At 41.6% G+C, this 17,793-nt stretch overlaps 3 protein-coding genes across 4 annotated transcripts; 1 reads left to right on the forward strand and 2 right to left on the reverse strand.

Moving 5' to 3' along the window:
- Positions 1–2,491: 2,491 nt before the first annotated feature.
- atp5mf (ATP synthase membrane subunit f) lies at positions 2,492–4,764 on the forward strand. The gene is made up of 4 exons (XM_086170564.1): positions 2,492–2,537; positions 3,855–3,962; positions 4,400–4,516; positions 4,624–4,764. The coding sequence occupies exons 1-4, from the start codon at positions 2,522–2,524 to the stop codon at positions 4,650–4,652; spliced, it is 270 nt and encodes an 89-aa protein (XP_086026690.1). The 5' UTR covers positions 2,492–2,521; the 3' UTR covers positions 4,653–4,764.
- On the reverse strand, positions 4,192–8,859 carry cpsf4 (cleavage and polyadenylation specific factor 4). Its single transcript, XM_086170562.1, has 8 exons — positions 8,440–8,859; positions 8,266–8,316; positions 7,056–7,208; positions 6,608–6,703; positions 6,361–6,454; positions 6,187–6,259; positions 5,819–5,983; positions 4,192–5,421 (listed from the first exon to the last, which is right to left on the reverse strand). Exons 1-8 carry the CDS (start codon positions 8,540–8,542, stop codon positions 5,353–5,355), a joined length of 804 nt encoding a protein of 267 aa, XP_086026688.1. The 5' UTR covers positions 8,543–8,859; the 3' UTR covers positions 4,192–5,352.
- A 613-nt stretch (positions 8,860–9,472) lies between these two features.
- shmt1 (serine hydroxymethyltransferase 1 (soluble)) lies at positions 9,473–17,512 on the reverse strand. 2 transcript variants are annotated; one of them, XM_086170559.1, is made up of 12 exons: positions 17,398–17,512; positions 15,251–15,376; positions 14,760–14,905; positions 14,186–14,301; positions 13,901–14,061; positions 12,790–12,871; positions 12,103–12,315; positions 11,885–11,998; positions 11,681–11,803; positions 11,356–11,472; positions 10,887–10,997; positions 9,473–10,594 (listed from the first exon to the last, which is right to left on the reverse strand). In XM_086170559.1, the coding sequence occupies exons 2-12, from the start codon at positions 15,341–15,343 to the stop codon at positions 10,422–10,424; spliced, it is 1,449 nt and encodes a 482-aa protein (XP_086026685.1). In that variant the 5' UTR covers positions 15,344–15,376; positions 17,398–17,512; the 3' UTR covers positions 9,473–10,421. The 2 variants fall into 2 exon arrangements, with proteins under 2 accessions (XP_086026685.1, XP_086026686.1); XM_086170560.1 differs by lacking the exon at positions 17,398–17,512 and adding an exon at positions 16,950–17,334.
- Positions 17,513–17,793: the final 281 nt, after the last annotated feature.

Raw genomic sequence — 17,793 nt, forward strand, 5'->3', positions numbered from 1 at the left:
CAAAAGAAATCAGAGTCTTAGACAGAGAGAGAAGAGATGATGCTGGTGTGATGTCGAGAAGACATGCAGGCTAGTCGGGAAACACACACACTAACACACACATCACATCAAGACACAGGAGGGAGACAAAACAATTAAAAAACGTACAGCGGGTTAATTGGTTACCTCTGGCCCTGCAGAGTCCCTAACTACATTATAGGCAGATTTCATAATGAATTTGTGTTTTTTTTTTTCATTGTGTCCTGCTCCTACTTCCTCTCATTTGTACTACACTTTGATGGAAGGTGCATTATACATATATATATATATATATATATATATATATATATATATATAGCATTATATATTTATATATATATTTTTGCATTATATATATATATATATATATATATATATAATTTTCAATATTATCATTACACTGATACCAGCTTGTATTCTTTGCTTCCTACCTAAAGGACACAAACTGAAGTTCTGAGGTTGCAGGCAATTGGTCCCTTTTATAAAAATAAAGCCAGTGGCAGTGATCACCTGACTGTCGCTGACTTTCCCTCATCACCTTTTCATTTCCTGTTCATGCCAACTGCTTTCAGGAACTTTTGTATTGTTTAAACGGCTGATATGTATCTCTTGCACATGAAGCGAGTGAACCAATTGATAATGGATGGAAATAGTCAAATCTGCAGGCCTCAAATTTATATTCTGACAAAAATTAGGTGACATGAATGCTGCTTGTTTCAATATTTAATCACTTTTAGTAATATCATTATCCATGTGTGGTGTTGGGTCTCTCACTAGGTAACTTTTTCCAGAATTTGTCCTTATTGACATTGAAATGTGCACATACACACTGTGCATCAAACAAAGCTCCTCATTTATAGTTAAAGCTGAAAATATCCCAGAAGTGAGATGAGCTGGTTTATCAAATTTTTTTCAATTGATAACCTGCTAAAGATACCATTCGCCTTCCTTTTGTTTTTATTTTTGATTAAATCTGGTCTTTTTGTTTGATCGTTATTCAAGAAATCCTGTGGAAATAATTCCCCAGTACAGTAACTGCAATCGGTGGTTCAACTGTACCTATTTCCAGGTAATAAACGATAAAATACCCATGGGAAAAACTTGGGCAGGTGCAAAAACTGGGCATGAGTTAATAGAGAGATGGGAAGCCAAGTGATAAAGTTGAAAAAAACTAGCAAGATAAAGTACATGTCCTCAGTAATCGAGTGGGTGTTGGACATTTACAAGACCCTTCAATCTACTGGAAGTCTCTGGAGAAAAGAAACCACTTTGATAAAGGAAAGAGGCTGTAACTCAGCCTTGAAAACTCCTACCTCTGTAATTATGGGAGTGTGAATCGCATGTGTGTGTGTGTGTGTGTGTGTGTGTGTGTGTGTGTGTGTGTGTGTGGTGTATACGTGTGCGTTGGATGGCGAAAAATGATGCTTGACAAAGTGAAGAAACATCACAATAAGAAGGGAAGAGAGAAAACCACTTAGTCGCTGAATACTTTCATCCTGAAGTCAAACAGAGGCTGATGGAAAGGTTAACCAGACTAAGCTACTTCCTGGAGAAAATCTCAGATAACCTCAAGAAAAAGACCACATGTAAAACCTTCAGGTCAGTCTTCAAAGTACACAAGATTTTTGTCATTGATAAGGAAAGACTTATAAAATGCTTGTTACAATGAACTTGTTTTTGCAAACGAGGGTACGTGGATGGTAATGAATGAATGAATGAATGTGGTAACGCGGAACGTCACCTACGTCAGCTTTCAGTCGGGTGTAAAGATGAATTGTCTCTCCTGCATCAGTAACACGGAGCCGATACATGAATTAATGCACCTGAGGTGTTTCAAACATCTGAGGGTTTTATGATCCCGATGGAGAATTCTCAGGCCTAGTCACAGCTTTTGAGGCCGCTTTTTATATTTGTCACTATACATGACTTATTTTATTGGCTTCATCTGTTGTACAAATGCACATTAGGTCATTATTTTTGATTTAATTTAAATGATCAGTTTAAGGAAAACAGACATGGTGTACCATGCAAAAAGACACCAGGACAAACTTTATACCAGAGCTATACTGATAAAAAGAAGACATTAAGTCCTGTATTTGTCATTTTTAAATTAGATATTTTTTTAAGGTTATAGCCTTTGGGTAGGAAGTAGTGAAGGGTGAAGTAGTTGTGCATATTTTATACACATCTATATTTTATTTTATCTTGTATCGCTGCTTCTGGACGTCTGCCAGGCCTGGGGAATGGAATGAAAAAGAATCCTTGAAGATAATTGGACATTAAAAAAAATACTTTAGACACACTTCTGATCCTACACATGCATAAACCTAATAAATAATATTACATATTCATTGATTTTTCCTCTTATTATTAAACGTTATCATGGCAAAACTTCTCTGGCGCCATCTAGTGGCCGAATTGAAAATAAATGTATCTCCCATAATGCATCTGTTCGTGCTCCCATCATTCCTAGGGGGAGGCTCTCCTGTCGACACCGGACAAGATGGCAGACAGACCAGGTATCTGCATCGTGTCCTCTGCTAAAATATGTCATTTTCCGTGCAGTTAGTCATCGTTATGAATAACATTGCATTTATGTTGTATATTATTTGCGTGATTTCCAGGCGGTCAGGCCGTGAATGAGCGTCTTGCGGGGCGCGGGTTCGATTGAAAGCCGCGGTGAACCCCTCAGAGTCCCGTCAAGGACTGCGTGTCATTGCCACTTGTTTTATCCAAAATTATCTTTTGACTCCATTGATATCAAACTGTAATACTTTGATGCGAGAAACATTCAACTCTAAGAGCAATGTGGGTGAAATTATCCGAATAATAGGGCTGGTTAGCCTACGTCCCAATGTTTTTTTTATGCTAGCTAGCAGCAAACGTAGCGGCGAGCTGCTATGAATTGATTCTGTTCAATTTGAGAGTAAATGAGAGTCGACATTAGCTTAATGCAAAGTTTGTAAGTTTTGTAAATGCTTGTATTGAATTAAGGTACGTTATCTTGTTTCCTGTGAGCAAGGGGTAGGTTTTCAAAACCTTTAACAGTTTTAAAGTCAAAGTGAGTTGTGGCTTTACATGTGTTTTCTATGCATCGGTATTAACCTTATTTCTGTATACATATCACAGTTGCAGATATCATAATTAACGGTTCCTTACACACAAACCTTGTATTGCATGACTATGGGATTAATTATTTGAGAAGTTGAGCTCCTTGATGTATCCTGTATTGCATAAATATGGAATTATATGTTTGACAAGTTGAGCTCCTCAACACAGTTCAATGCTAATTGTAGTCCAGGAGAAACATCAATCTGTTAAAGAATTAGATGCTTAGATTTCTGTCTTTACTCATATTCATGATTATATGCTGTTCAGTTGACTTAAAAGAGTTCCAGCTGATTCAATGAAACAGCCTTTAGTTCAGACAACTTGCTTAATTATGGGAAAGTTTGTGTGACACAGGTACTCATCTAAAAATTATTCACATGTCACTGAAGAAATGGCTGGTGTCAAACATTTTAGTTTTTAAAAATGAGCATACAGCAAACTGACCCATCATGGTTATTTTTAGCCTTAACTGTTTCTAGCATTCCATCAGTCAACCTATGAGCTTCAGTCAGTCCAGTGTTGCATTACCTTGTATTACAATGACTGAAGTGCTACATTCTTTGTGTTTGATGGTTGTAAATGAAGAGTACATGTTTGTGGTGTTGAAGTTAACCGATTGACAATCACCATACTTAAGTCCCCATTAGACCTGAAAATAATGCGAAGGCCTGCATAGGTCAGAACACGGCAGCAGACTGCAACTGACATTTCTTCTGTCTGAACAGTCGCCCTTGCTGAGAAGAGGCTGATGGATGTGAAGCTGGGCGAGCTGGGAAGCTGGCTTGGATCTCGAGACTTCACCCCCAATGGCATCATTTCCTCCGTCCGCCGGGGTGAGGAAACCTCCCAGATCAAAAACTTAACTCATTCTGTGACCCGGGGACAGCTTTCAGTCTTAATCTTTTCTGATTCAAGAGCCTGTCAAAAATAGATTTTGCTGTTCAGACTGATTTGTGGGTTATTTTAACCAATATGATTATTTCTCCATGATAATCATTTCATCTCAGTACCAGGCTTCATGGCCCTCATCGCTTTAGGAAGAACTGAGACTCAGACTGTAAATCATTATCAGAAATGTTGTAAAATATTTAATGGCTGCATCATTCATTATGTGAGAGATAATGACCAACAGACATTTGAGAGTATTATGACACTTGGGAGGTTACGAATAGGACAAACTTGGCCATTTTCTTAGTCTTTTTCATCAGGGTGAAAATCATTCAAACGTGGCTGTTCTGTTTTGAGAATTGTCTTTGGTTTGCTCTTCCAGGCCACGACAGATATTACAACAAGTACATCAATGTGAAGAAGGGAGGAATAGGAGGTGTTGCGATGCTGCTGTTTGGCTATGTGGCCCTCAGCTACCTGTGGGAGTACGACCACATCAGTAAGAAATCCTGTCTTCTCCTCCCCCGTTGTGTGATGCATGTCTCTTCAGCAGTTTTCATTCATCAGTGTGCCTCAACCAAAAATCCTGTTCATCTTCTCCATCAGAACATGACCGTTGGAGGAAGTACCATTAAAGATCCTCAGCAGCCATCAGACCCCCCCGGACACCAAGCGCACTGTTCCCCATGCTATCTCTATTCTCAGCTGTGTGCAGATATGTGATCAATAAACGATACAAAATTAATGTACATTTGGAACAAGACCATTTACTTTTTACATGGTTACATTATGGCCAGAATAAACTCACTCCTGAGATCATCTCTGAACTGGACAAAACTCATTTCCACCCACATTTTCAAATTTGTGGCCAAGATAGTTCATCTGGAAACAGTTTACAAGGATTACAAAAAATTACAAACAGGTAGTTGAAACTCTACAGCTGTCTAGTGCAGCTCTGTGGGTGCAGCTGCTGTCTACTAGTTTAAGCACAAACTTTAAATTTTTATTTTTACTGGCATCTGTTAGTACTCAAATTTTCATCAGCAGTACAGATGTAGTCACATGACCTGAGGTAACAGGAATATGATGGAACACAGCTTTGACTGCCCAACGGTGAAAAAAATATTGGATCACTCAAGACGACGAACCCTCCTGTCAATGAAACAGATGCTGACAACAGCACTTTGTCACTCGTGTAGCTGATTGTGCGTGGATTCGGCTGCAAATCACACGCACGTTTCAAGTCTTAAGTCCAGCTGTGGCTTCTGGAGCAACGTCTCTCCGCCGTCTGTGTGCAGCGACCTCCAGCTCGAGTCCAGACCCCGACGCTGACGGCTACTGCCCGATCAGGAAGGCGAGGTGGCCCTTGTTGCATTTGTTGGCATAGTGGCCCTTTTCCCCGCACTGAGGACCAGAAAATGGAGAACCGGGGTCAATTTTGTCTCAACGCATGGGGACAAATCAGTCATCAAGGTTTAAACACCAAGATTAGGACATCTACAGGAAACAGGATTTGTTTGTAAAGCTCAGCGGCTGTTGAATCCTCAGAGAAAGCTAAAGGTGACTGAACAAAATTCCCACACTAACATTTCACATTGAACAGAAATCTCACATAATTGGAGACCAGAATCCACATTCATATTGAACTGGTGTAATTACTAAAGGTTTTACATAATTAAACTGGTCTAAATAACCCGGCATTTGGTAAACACAGTAAATAGGAAGGTCATACTTCATGAATTTTGATCTTCATATACTTTGCGTAGCCGACGCTGAAGGACACAATCCTATGAGAGCTCACCTTGTAGCAGGTGACCTGATCCAGAGGTCGAATCCCCCTGTTGGAAACCATGTTGTTTTGCAGAGAAGAAACAGCCGCTGAGTTGTTGTTCTGCTGTCGCTGGCCTGGAGTGGAGTTGGTCAGCTGGATTAAGGAGAGCGAGGAGCGGCCAAGGGTGGGCACAGGCTGCAACGGGAGGGAGCGAACAAAGAATGAAGCGAAGAAATTACAACTGGGACTGGGTGGTGATCTGCACAATCAATAGTTGAAGCTATTCTTCATATTCAGTATCAAGAGTCCTAAAGATTTACTTCCGCTTCCTGCTTGTCACCTTGAGACTGCACTTCATTAGCCACGCTGTGACTGAGTGAGAGTGTACGCCCACTTACCTTTGACTGGTTCTGGGCCTGCTGTGGGAGTGGAGGTTGTTCAGAGGCTCCCATAGGCAACTCAAAACGAGGGCTGCGGAGAACAAAAAGCTGATATTACATCTGCTTCACAGGTTTACTCGCGATCACTCAATCTGGTATGATGTAGCGCTTGAACCAAAGTTAACAACATACTGCATGAATTTGCAAGATTTCCCCTCTGGACAGAAGCCCACCAGGTAGTTCACGCAAATCACCCTACGTGTGTGTCTGTGTCTGCAGTCAGGCCCTGAGACGGGGAGAAGCACAGAAAGTCAAAGAGAGGAAGGAGAATAATTGCAATGGATGCAAGCGGCCGGTGATGGTCAGACCAGTCACTACAGTGTGTGTGTGTGTGTTGATGTAAAGGCTATAAACCGCAGCATCACTTAGCAGAGCCTACCGTGTTTGCAGAACCCCCTGTCGTACCAGGGACAGTCTTTGATCTTAGACTCAGGATCGATGTGCAGAAATGGACATTCCTTGTTGCTACACTCCCCTGCAAGAGACAACACACTCAGCAATGCATAGCAGAGAAACGGTTCAGACTTCTAATTATATTGCAATCCATCGCAATCGTTAAATAAAAACACTTCCTGTTTCACATGTCAAAGTGGCTCAACAAGTCTTGAACCTGTAAAGTGAACCATGTCGTTTTTTTTACCCCACTTAAATTGGCTCAGCGGCAGTGCTGTTTTTAAAATGCATGGATTTGGTCTCACCACCCACGGGAGGTGATGATAATGTTATTGAAGAACCCAACATCCACTGCTTTCAGCCCTCTTACTGATCTAACAGCAGGGAAACTGCCCCGTTCTCTTTAGGTCACAGTCAGTGTAAAGTTCACACACCAAACTTGGAGTAGAAGTAGCACTCGGGCATCTTCGTCATGTCGTACTCGTGGAGGAACTCGCACTGGTCTCCTTTCTTACAAAGCCCTCTCAGCCAGTGTTTGCACACCACGGTCTTCTCTCCGCTGATGTGGCGGAAAGGACACATCCCACCTGCCAGCGGGCAAAGGGCAACACAAACTCCATCAGTTGGTGCTGATTCATTAGGTATTACAAAGGGACAGGTGTTTTCTAATTTTCAACATTTGACTTCTTCAAGTCAACCTATGAATTCTATACATATTTAGAAATCTATAAAAATCTACATCATAGTTCACAGTTCTTTACAGTTGGATAAAATCAGTATTGTATAGCTTAAATGCATCACATTGGTAACATCTCTACATTTGTCATGTTAGGAACAGGAGCCAGATTTGTGATCAAGTGTCTGTAAAAGTAGAAATATTGCTTTGCATCATGACGAAAACCCAATGAATAGGGAAGTATAATTTTCCACATACAGTTAATTATGAGAGGGAAAGAGAGAGCGAGAGGGTCTATGTGTTTGTACATCACTCACAGCAATTGATATGAAGTTACTTATTATTCAGTAATCATTCAATATTTTGCAAAAAAATGGATTTGAGCAAATTGAGACAATCAACCCGACAACCAAATAGGACTTGAGCAGAAGATAAAATAAAGTGGTGATTAAAACTGTTTGTGCTCATCTTAACTTTACTTTGGAAAATATAAAGTTTTATGTGCAAATCCACTAGAAGTAGGTTGGAATGCAGAGTTCGATTGTCAAATCCCAAACTGCAAAGGTTTAATGAGCAGGACTCACCCAGCAAATGGTTTAACTGAGAGTTGGATTTGCAATAAATGTATTCTATATGATATATTACATAAATGTAAAAGCATTTTGAAGTGAATTATGTTTTTAGTGCAACTGACTGCAAGCTATCTACTGTAGCACACTGTTTACCTTTGTGATGACCTGACAATAGCCTTCACATTAACTTAGTCACAAATTAAAAACCGCCATAACTTTTTTTGTGAGTGAATTTTCCTCAAAGCAGACGGAGAAGCTTCAGATTCGTTTTCTTAAACCAAGTGAAGTACTTGATAAGCCTGCTCTGGATGTGAAAACCCCAGAGTGTGTGCAACAGTGCAACAGTGTGCAGGCGGTGGAGTTGGGTTGGTGGCCAGTGACAGGCTGCAGACTTACCTTTCAGACAAGCTGCCCTCATGAAGAACTCACACACAGCTGAGCCGGACTCTGTGGGTATAACATCGACACGCTGTTACACCCTGTGCGGGGCAGTCACACCCACGGACGCCAAAATCCACGGTTTGGACAGCGAGCTTAGCATCTCTTAGCTGCTCGCCGCCGAGCACTTACTGTCCATCCCCGGGAAAGGCAGAGGTTGAGCCCCCAGCTGCTGCTCCACAGCGAGCTCCAGGTCGAATTTGATGTGATCCACGTTGGCGAGGATCTCCTGCATGGCTGCGGTTCGGTCGCCGAGCTCCTCGACGAGAAGAAAGTACCAGAGTCGGTCGGCTAGCTCGGGGCTGAGCTAACTAGTTTGTCCACCAGCTAACGCCGTTAGCCAGGCTAATCAACGACCTCCGGCTACAAACACGAAGATCGTGTTTCGAAACCACATGGAGCTGCTGCGATTTGTTTTAGAGAACAGGATCCATGGCCGTGGTTATTTACAAAGTTTCTAGTTTATGAACGACTAACTGTATGGAGTGGAGGATGGGGCGTACGGGACCGCACGCTCGACCGAGAACTCCATTAAATGACGTACCAGACCTGAGCTAACGATCCCAGAGTCATCGAACTGGAAGGCGCTAAAACTGCTTTCCGGTCCTTCTTTGAGTCCCAGTATGAAAGCGAGGCGGTGAGAAGTGCAAGTTACATTTGATCATTTGCATGCTAATTTATCATTTACAATAAAACCTCACAATTAAACAGCATGCATGAATCGTTTTTTGGCAATTGAAATAAACGAGTATGCTGTCATTGATGAAAGCCAATAAGAGTATTGGCAGTTAGTAACGGGCTTCTTATTTTCTGTTTGTGTCTGTAATCGATGATTCAGAGCAGTGGCAGGGAGTGCGGACAGTTGGGTCTTGAGTTACAGGCTCACACGCATCATCAACTTTCCATCCTTGAGCACGTTCCCTATTTGTTTTCATTGCATATGGTCAGTACCTCCTTCTCGCCAACAATTCCGAAATTTGGGATAATGCAGTTTGCTTTCTTTGCATTCCTGCCTTGACATGCCTGTGCACTCTTGCAAAAAGCCTTTACTTCTTCCTCTTCCAGTTGTACTTGATGTGCGCCATGCTTCACATTAGACTTCTCATTCTTAGTAGTACACAGGCCTTATAAAACTTAAAAGCTGAAAAAAACAAGGACTCAGATGTTTTCTGACCACTAAATAAACTGTATTTCATGAGGTCAGTTCATTTCCAACATTTAGTCTTGTCACAACACAAACTCTGGGGCAAAAATCATCACATTATCAAAATCACATACTTGGAAGAATGTATTTATAACAAAGGATCGTCTTTTCTGGAAATGTTAACTACATTCAAGGTTTGGGGTGAATGGAACACAAAAAAATACATTCATAATTTAATTACAATGTTTCCCCTTATGTTTTCTAAACATAAAAAGTAAAGGATTAAGGATTAAAAAGGACATTTTATGAGTTAGATTTTCTTAAAATTTCAGAATAATGACCCTGTAATGCTCCAGTTTCACGAAGACTGTAAGGTTATTAAAGTAATTGATTTCGATTGGTTCAATATCTGTGGTGTCGCTATGACCTCACTGTATACTCCTTTACTTCTGTGTCAGTAATGGCTGCGGCAGTCTGAATGGTAACATCACAATATCAGCTTTCACTGGAGTTTTTCAGTGATTTGACAACTGCTCAGCTTACATATGTTCCTTTATAGTATCAATGACAAAAAGAGAAAGGGAATAAAATAATCATTAGGTACACTTTCCCATACGAAAATCAAATATTTTGAATTAAATAAAATTGGAAAAATTGCCCAGGTATGTGAATGAAAATGTAAATGGTTGTTTATCTCAAAATGTGGTCCTGTGATCAACTGGCAACCGACCCAGGGTGAACCACAGCTCTGGACTGCTCAGATAGACTCAAGGAACCCTCGATGCAGGATAAGCAGTAGATAATAACTGAATAAATGACTTAAATACAAAAGAAACTGAGGATTTGATGATTAAAGCTTAAACACAAAATCCAGAACTACAGTAGATGGTTTGAATTGAAGGGAGCAAAGTTTGACACAAATTCACACACTACCCATTGTGTAGTATTTGCGGTAATTATCAGTAGTCCTCTACAACTCAGGGAGGCCAGGCATTGGGAAACGGCCGGCGAACGCCTCCACGTCTGCCCTGATCTCAGCCACCTGCTGCTGGAACTTCTCTTCCCGGCGAAGAGCCTGGATGAACTCCCTCAGTGGGGCCTTGGAATCCAGACTTCTCTGCACCTCCAGGGTCAGCTCAATGCCTGCGGGGCAGAAAGGCGAGGGTGGTCAGCCTGAACTTTTTGTTCCTGAGAAACACTTATGTTCAGCGGTGGTGTTCAGGTTTCATATCCAGGATTTCCTTTGGACTGGAGGTTTTTTTTTACTTGGATCCAAAAAAGATCATAGACGTAAAGAAGACCCCAAAACATGACCCAGAGCAAAATTCCAATTTTGGGTCTGACCAACGGGACATGCCGATGAGATGAAATCTTATGACTCAGTGGGCTCGTGGGCCTGTCGGGGCTACCAATCTATCTTAGTTTCTCAAGATACCTCTGTGGATGAACTCGGCCACTTTCTTGAAGTCGTCCTCCTCAAAGCCTCTGGACGTCAAAGCCGGAGAACCGAATCTCAGACCACTGGGCCGCAAAGCACTCTTGTCCCCTTTATGACGAGATGGATGAAACAAGAAAATTCATGACGCTAGGAAAGGTGAGCACTCTCATGCGGATCAGAAACAATGGCTGCGTTCATTGACACAAGCTATAAACCCAACAGAAATTGTGATCCTGCAGAATTGATTATACATATGATTTAAAAAACACATCTAAATAAAATCAATTTTGAGTCGGTGAATAATTCAATTTTACTCTTTTACTCAACAGTCCCAACAATTTCTGTTAAGGGATTGTAATTTATTGACAATAATGAAATTACAAGGACGTTATGGATCCACACAAATATGAACGGATCATCGCTACTTCATTGTAAAACTCGCCTGCACAGAAACACAAACACATACCTGGACAGGTGTTCTTATTGCAAGCGATAGCACAGGCTTCCAGAACTTTCTCAGCCCGTCCTCCGTCAGTTTTTTTGTTGCGCAGGTCCAGCAGAATCAGATGGTTGTCAGAACCACCTGGGCCACACACACAAACGCACGCACGCGCGCGCGCAACACTGGTATTTAATTTGTCGTCTTTGGCATTAAAAGGGCAGCTAAGAAGGAAAATGATGAATATATATTTCAAATTTTTTCCAACATATTTTATAATAAGCTAACTTTCATCAAACAATAATAATTATATATTGGTATTCCATTCTGAGTGTGGCACGTTTGTGCTCACCGGTGACGATCTTGTAGCCGTGGTCAATGAGTGCGCTGGACAAAGCCCTGCAGTTCATTAGGACCTGCATCTGGTAGGCTCGGAACTCTGGTTTCATGGCTTGTTTGAGAGCGACAGCAACACCTGAGGACACAGCGGCCATGAGAGACGTGCATCTCTCCATACTGAAACTGAGAGGAGGACATCCAGCGAAGTGGTCTTTACCTGCAATGGCGTGGTTGTGCGGCCCGCCCTGCAGCCCTGGAAACACAGCCTGATTGATGAGAGACTCGAGATTGTACAGAGTCTCCTTTCCCTTGGCATCCATGCTCCGTAACCCTGCAGGGCAGGGGTGGGGACAAAAACAAGTAATAGGTTGAGAAAGTTTGACAAAAATTGGATGATGTAACAAGCATTGATGACAAAACAAACACTTATTTTACCTTTTCTGTAAAAGATCAGTCCAGCTCGACAACCACGCAGCGTCTTGTGTGTCGTTGAGGAAACTATGTCACAGTACCCAAAGGGCGAAGGCACCACCCCGGCAGCCACAAGTCCACTAATGTGAGCCATATCTGCCATCAGATAGGCGTTATTCTCGTCCGCAATCTGCCTCATACGGGCGTAGTCAATGTTGCGTGAATAGCAGCTCGTTCCTGCGGGAAGAAAAAGTCAAGTCATGAACGTGCTTGATTGACCGCTCCCTGTGGCACACTGACTTTATTTATCACTGGGAGAAAGTCAGGTTTTTCTATCTGGATCAAAAACAAATTGTTTTCTATTCATAAATTGATTAAATCAATGATTTTTAATACCATAGTCATCACATACATGGACATGAATATGGCCAAGAGACTACTGGTGCAACCCACTCCTTGAGTCTTTATGCCTTGAGCTAACTCGCAACTGTCCGGAGACAAACACATCTTAAATTATATTGAATCTCATAAACATTGGACTGAAAAAAGTGTGTTATCAGTGTTTAGTTGACATGATAAGGCTGCTTAGTCAGATTAACATCTCAACTGGAGCCTCTAATGTGGAGGGGGTAGGTGTCAAAAACCAAAAAGCACTGTGTTATGTGTCGGTGTGTTAGTGGGTCTGCGAATGTTTTGGTGTATGTGCTAGACCTGCAATGATGAGCTTGGGGTGGAAGAGCTGTGCATTTTCTTGCAGTCGATCATAGTCGATGTAGCCAGTTTCTGTATTCACCTAAAACCAGAAGATCATGTGATAAATTATATTGAAAAATGTATCCTATAATAACAATTGCTAAACTGGAGAGTCTAGAGCACAGAAAGCAGTGCTGCGGAATCTGGCAAGACTGACGCAGCTGACAAGCCAATCACCAGGATGACATGAGGAGTCACTGATATCACCGTGCCACCCCCATGTTTTGAGAGTTATTTGGGAGATCATCTGCAACCAGTTTTTCTTTTTTACAAATTACACACATGAAAGACTTCACAGGAGGGCGCTCACAATGAAAACAGGAGGTCTTCTCCATCTAGATCCTTTGATTGTGTAAGATAATGAATCATGGTAATCAGCTATGACGAATTTCTGCTGTGTCTGCAAGCATCAAATTGTTACTCATGAAATACTTCTGCATACAACCACAGACAAGGTCTATGGAGTCAATAAGCCTGTTGAGTTATTCTTAATTATTGATTAATATTCGATAATTATTATTGAGAAGCTGAGCAGAAGGTAAGGGCACTTTTCAGAAAAAAAATTGTAGGGCAATAATGGTGAAGTGGTGCCTGTGGCTGCATCACCTGGCTCCTGAGTTTCAAGAGTATTCAAGCCTGTCGCTAAATCGCAGGTACAGACACTTCACAGTGATTAATTGTTTTCAATCCCCGGTGGATAATTTTTTTGAGAAATTAAGTGGAATCTATCCCAGTGGTTGAAATAACTGCTCTGATGCAGTAACATTTAGATGCACTCTTAATAAAATAGCTTACGAAATTCAAGTGAATGGTTGGAGTGCACATCCCTAGAACTAGAACATTTTTGACAAGAACATTATCCTGTGCTGTCATTACTACCTCCAAAAGAGGGGTATGATTCTTGTTAACTTGTTATAGTCATTCTGAATAACGACTGAACAGCTCAGATCCCTTTTTTTGTGAAATACCAACCTAACTAGATGGATGGAAGGATGGACACACACACACAAACACACACACACAATAACCTGAAGCATGCTGAGAGAACAAGCATGTGATTGTTTGGCACCTTATAAGGCATGGACTCAAAGAAGATGGACGTTGCTGAGATTTTCTTCTTCTCAGTCATGAAGCCGTGAGTCAGGTGACCTCCGTCAGGAAGGTCCAGTCCCATGATTCTGCCATGGGGTTCTACAATGGCAGTGTAGATGGCAAAATTTGCTGGAGAACCTTTAATTGTGGGGTTAAAAAAGAGGAATGAGAGAAAAAAAAGAACGCTTATAAAAAGATCACATAATAAAAGTATAAAAGTTCTTGGTTAAATATGAAATATTTAATCAGTTGTAAACAGTACCTGAGTATGGCTGCACATTGACCCCCCATTTCTCTGGATCAAGTCCATAGGCCTCCAGCGCCCTCTTCTGACAGAGCCTTTCCAGTTCGTCAACATGCTCCGTGCCTCCATAGTACCTGGGCACAGGCAGGTTCAGATTATTACAGCTGTACTTTCGTTCTCATGATTGTGATATTGTTCTTACAGCCACCTGCATTACCTCACAGTAATGATACAAATTGGAAATTCTGTTTCTTTCAAACCTCATGAAAGTGGAATATATGTGAGTGGTTAAATATGTACATGTCAGCAGCTTGCTATCTGCAGTTTGGGAAGACATGCTGGTTCAGTACAAATCAAAAAATAAAAAACAATACCATGCAGCTAATACCACAAATTGGTGACAGAATAATTATTTTGTTAAGAGAAGAAATCAAAAAATATAAGTTGTCTTTCACAATCTCCTTCGGGATTAATAAAGTTGTTCTCATCTCATCTCAATTACATAGCCCTAGTGATTATTGCCTCACTGAGTACTGCATGGGAGGGTGAGGTTAACCACTGTAATTTCCGTATAAACTTCCCATGTTTGTACCTCTGGCCAGGGTATCCTTCAGAATACTTGTTGTTCATGCAGGAACCCAGTGCTTCTAGAACGGCTCTGCTGGCAAAGTTTTCGGATGCAATCAATTCCAGGCCGTAGGTCTGCCTGTGCTTCTCTTTCTTTATGATGGAGAACACCTGGAACAGGAACACAGACCAGCTGATTTTATTTCAGGGCATATTCATTTCCCACATAAGTTCCATACTTAAACACAAAAGTATTTAATCAGTTCAATTTAAACAAAGATATGATGTGTGGTGTTCAGTCACTCTGAGCTGGAATGGAAAAACCAGAGAACTGGATGTATCGATTGAGGCTTTTGGTTATTGAACTTATCCTACAAACTAACATCTGTATACTTCTTAGATAAAAACCACCAGTATGATTGCTTTAATTGTAAGTTATTCTTAAATGTGTTTTTGATAAGAGTACTAATCTATTCTATATAGAGGTGATGCCTTAACATGACAGTGAACACAAACCTCAGAGTCGTTGCTGGCCAGAGGCTCCAGCATCATCTTGTTGTGAGAGTCCCATGTCTCTTTGTTTAGACTGTGACCGTTTGTGATAGACATTGTTGTTTACCTCTGTTCCACACAGATCTAGACCTTAAAAGAAAATATAATGATTATAGTTTTGTTACACAAACTTGACAACATGGAAGAAGAGGAGACCTCATCTGCCACTGTTCATCCAAGATCTTGAAGTAGAGGGTGAGCAGTTTTGAATACATGGGCGTCCACATCAGTGAGGACCTCACCTGGTCACTCAACATCAGGCAGATGCTTAGGAAGAGACTCAACAGTGGCTATACGTTCTGAGGAAGTTTTGCATGTCGCCTAAGATCCTAAGCAACTTCTACAGCTATATTGTTGGGAACATCAACATATGACACAGCAGCATCACTGCTCCAGACCACAAACACCTGTAACAAGGGGTAAAGACTGCAGAGAAGCTCACCAGAACCCCACTGCCTTTTTTGCAGAGCAACTACCACTGCAGAGTCCACAGAGGACCTGCCTCCATCCCAAAGAACCACACCCACCCTCTGCAAGAACTATTCACACCCAAACCCTCTGGCCAGAGGTACAGGATGGTTTGACTGAAGAACTCATTCAACCTCACTGCCATTAGACTCCTAAACAAATGACAGGAGTCAATAACCATGTTCTACCTCAAGACAAATACATATTCCCCACTGTTCACTGTTCTGCACTTTACTTTCAGCACAGCCAGTGCTGTACTTGACTGTTCATTTAACTAAACTGTTTATTTAACTCCATTCAACCTGCACTTTGTGAGTTTACACACTCAAGCTGCACCCAACTTTTAAGATGTCAATTTGCCCTTTTTCTTTTAACTTGTATATCCTATTGATACTGTTCATATTTCTCTTTATTGTTTACACATATTTGCACTGTGTGGATCTTGTTGCAATACTATGCCCATTATTTATTGTTTACTTCTTGTCTACCTATCAGGCTTCACTCTTGACAGCAAAATAAGAATTTCCTTTTACAGGGAAACATGTTTTGAGACTGAGCGTATGACAATTAACAGCCTGAATCCTGAATCTTGACAAGAGCGGCAAAGAGAGAAAACATTGTAAAAATAACAAAAACAAACCTGTATGTTATGTCTGTTGCATTAAGGTGATAAAAGTCTGTTAGAAGAAGCCGGAAGAAGAATGAATGGTGGCTTATACCGCACAAATCCATTGTTCAAAGGCTCAAAACAAACAAATTTAAGTGCTGGAAAAGCTTTGCCATCAGAAACAGATGTTACAAAATGTCGGATAGTAGCCTCTCCAGTTGACCTTTGGACCCTGACCGAGATTTGTCCAGTGAGCTCTTATATTGTGAAACCTGTGCATAACACCTTGATTTTGATTGTCTGATGTGATACACTAACATAATATGATGAGAAGAAGATTTTCCTTATCTGAAGGCCCTGTCTGAATGAAAACAGCACTGTCATAAAATAAGATTATCGTTTATGGGTCTGTCTTGTGTGCAAATACCATGACCATCAGCACTAACACTGACTCAAACGGGTCCTTATCTCTGACTGTTTCGACTGGAGAACAATTTCTAACAAAGACGGGCATTTTGACTTGAACACACAATAAAATACAATAAAAAGGAAACGATAAAAATTCTAGTTACTTAGTGACCCACTCACCGAGGTAGTGAAGTAGCAGTTATACGAGTATAGCGACATATGATGACTGTTGCGTCTTGTTTTTCAGAGAGGCCAGTGAACAGAAGCGCTGGACACGTCGCTTTTATCACATGTCCTGATTTGCTCCTGCCGACTGACACAGGAGGAAGCCGACAGGCGGATCAGAAATTTAAGGAGAGACGGCCTTCGTCAGCCGGACAGTGAAAACATGCCCCGGCGGGGAGCCGTCTACAACCTGGCCATCCCGAGATTTTTATAGATGGCAGTGAACGCCACGCGGGAGGTCTTTAGAACACTGACACACCAACAGCTAAGCGCACGTGCATCATTTCAAAGCTGTGTCTCAACGCTACTTCCGGCAAACAACAATAATAGTGATAACGATAATTATGTTGATGACTTAACCCATTGTGCGGCTTTTCCCTGAGTCAAGTAATTGTAGACTCACCAGCGGGAGAGGAGCGAGACGCCGCGGCTGTCAGGAGTGAAGGCGAGGAATTCTCCAACAGACGGTGCACGAGGCTGCGCCAAAAAAGGAGCTTCTCGTTGGTGGAGGACAAAGTCCGCCAAACTTTCCGCCAATCAGCGAGTCGCTTGCTCCTCTTTGACGAAAATAGAACGAGCGCGTGAACGCGGTGGCGCGCGGCGAGTCGGCCTTTGTTTCTCGAAGGAAAGGGTCGCGATAAATGTTGAAAACTGTGAGCACTCGCTGGAAAACGAGCAGTTTAAGCAGATAGTAGGCCTCATATTGTTTTTTTTTTTTTATAAACAACACTCTCCATTATCGTCCTAAGATCTGGGGACCTACCTGCGTCTTCTCACCTCCAGAGGTTTTACTTGGATC

The sequence above is a fragment of the Fistularia commersonii genome, chromosome 23 (assembly GCF_037954325.1).
Source record: "Fistularia commersonii isolate RoL2024-O1a breed Wild chromosome 23, RoL_Fcom_v1.0, whole genome shotgun sequence".
NCBI classification, from domain to species: domain Eukaryota; kingdom Metazoa; phylum Chordata; class Actinopteri; order Syngnathiformes; family Fistulariidae; genus Fistularia; species Fistularia commersonii.

What these genes read in the sequence shown, in the direction of transcription:
- cpsf4 (XM_086170562.1), bottom strand. Translation starts at nt 8,542, where the DNA reads ATGCAGGAGATCCTCGCCAACGTGGATCACATCAAATTCGACCTGGAG. An exon ending in AAATCTTGCAAATTCATGCA is followed by an intron (nt 6,260 to 6,360) that starts GTATGTTGTTAA and finishes TGTTCTCCGCAG; the next exon opens with CCCTCGTTTTGAGTTGCCTA. An exon ending in AGGCCCAGAACCAGTCAAAG is followed by an intron (nt 5,984 to 6,186) that starts GTAAGTGGGCGT and finishes CTCCCGTTGCAG; the next exon opens with CCTGTGCCCACCCTTGGCCG.
- shmt1 (XM_086170559.1), bottom strand. Translation starts at nt 15,343, where the DNA reads ATGTCTATCACAAACGGTCACAGTCTAAACAAAGAGACATGGGACTCT. An exon ending in TGGCCAGCAACGACTCTGAG is followed by an intron (nt 14,906 to 15,250) that starts GTTTGTGTTCAC and finishes TTCCTGTTCCAG; the next exon opens with GTGTTCTCCATCATAAAGAA. An exon ending in TTGAGTCCATGCCTTATAAG is followed by an intron (nt 12,872 to 13,900) that starts GTGCCAAACAAT and finishes TTCTGGTTTTAG; the next exon opens with GTGAATACAGAAACTGGCTA.
- atp5mf (XM_086170564.1), top strand. An exon ending in CATTTCCTCCGTCCGCCGGG is followed by an intron (nt 3,963 to 4,399) that starts GTGAGGAAACCT and finishes TTGCTCTTCCAG; the next exon opens with GCCACGACAGATATTACAAC. An exon ending in GTGGGAGTACGACCACATCA is followed by an intron (nt 4,517 to 4,623) that starts GTAAGAAATCCT and finishes CTTCTCCATCAG; the next exon opens with AACATGACCGTTGGAGGAAG.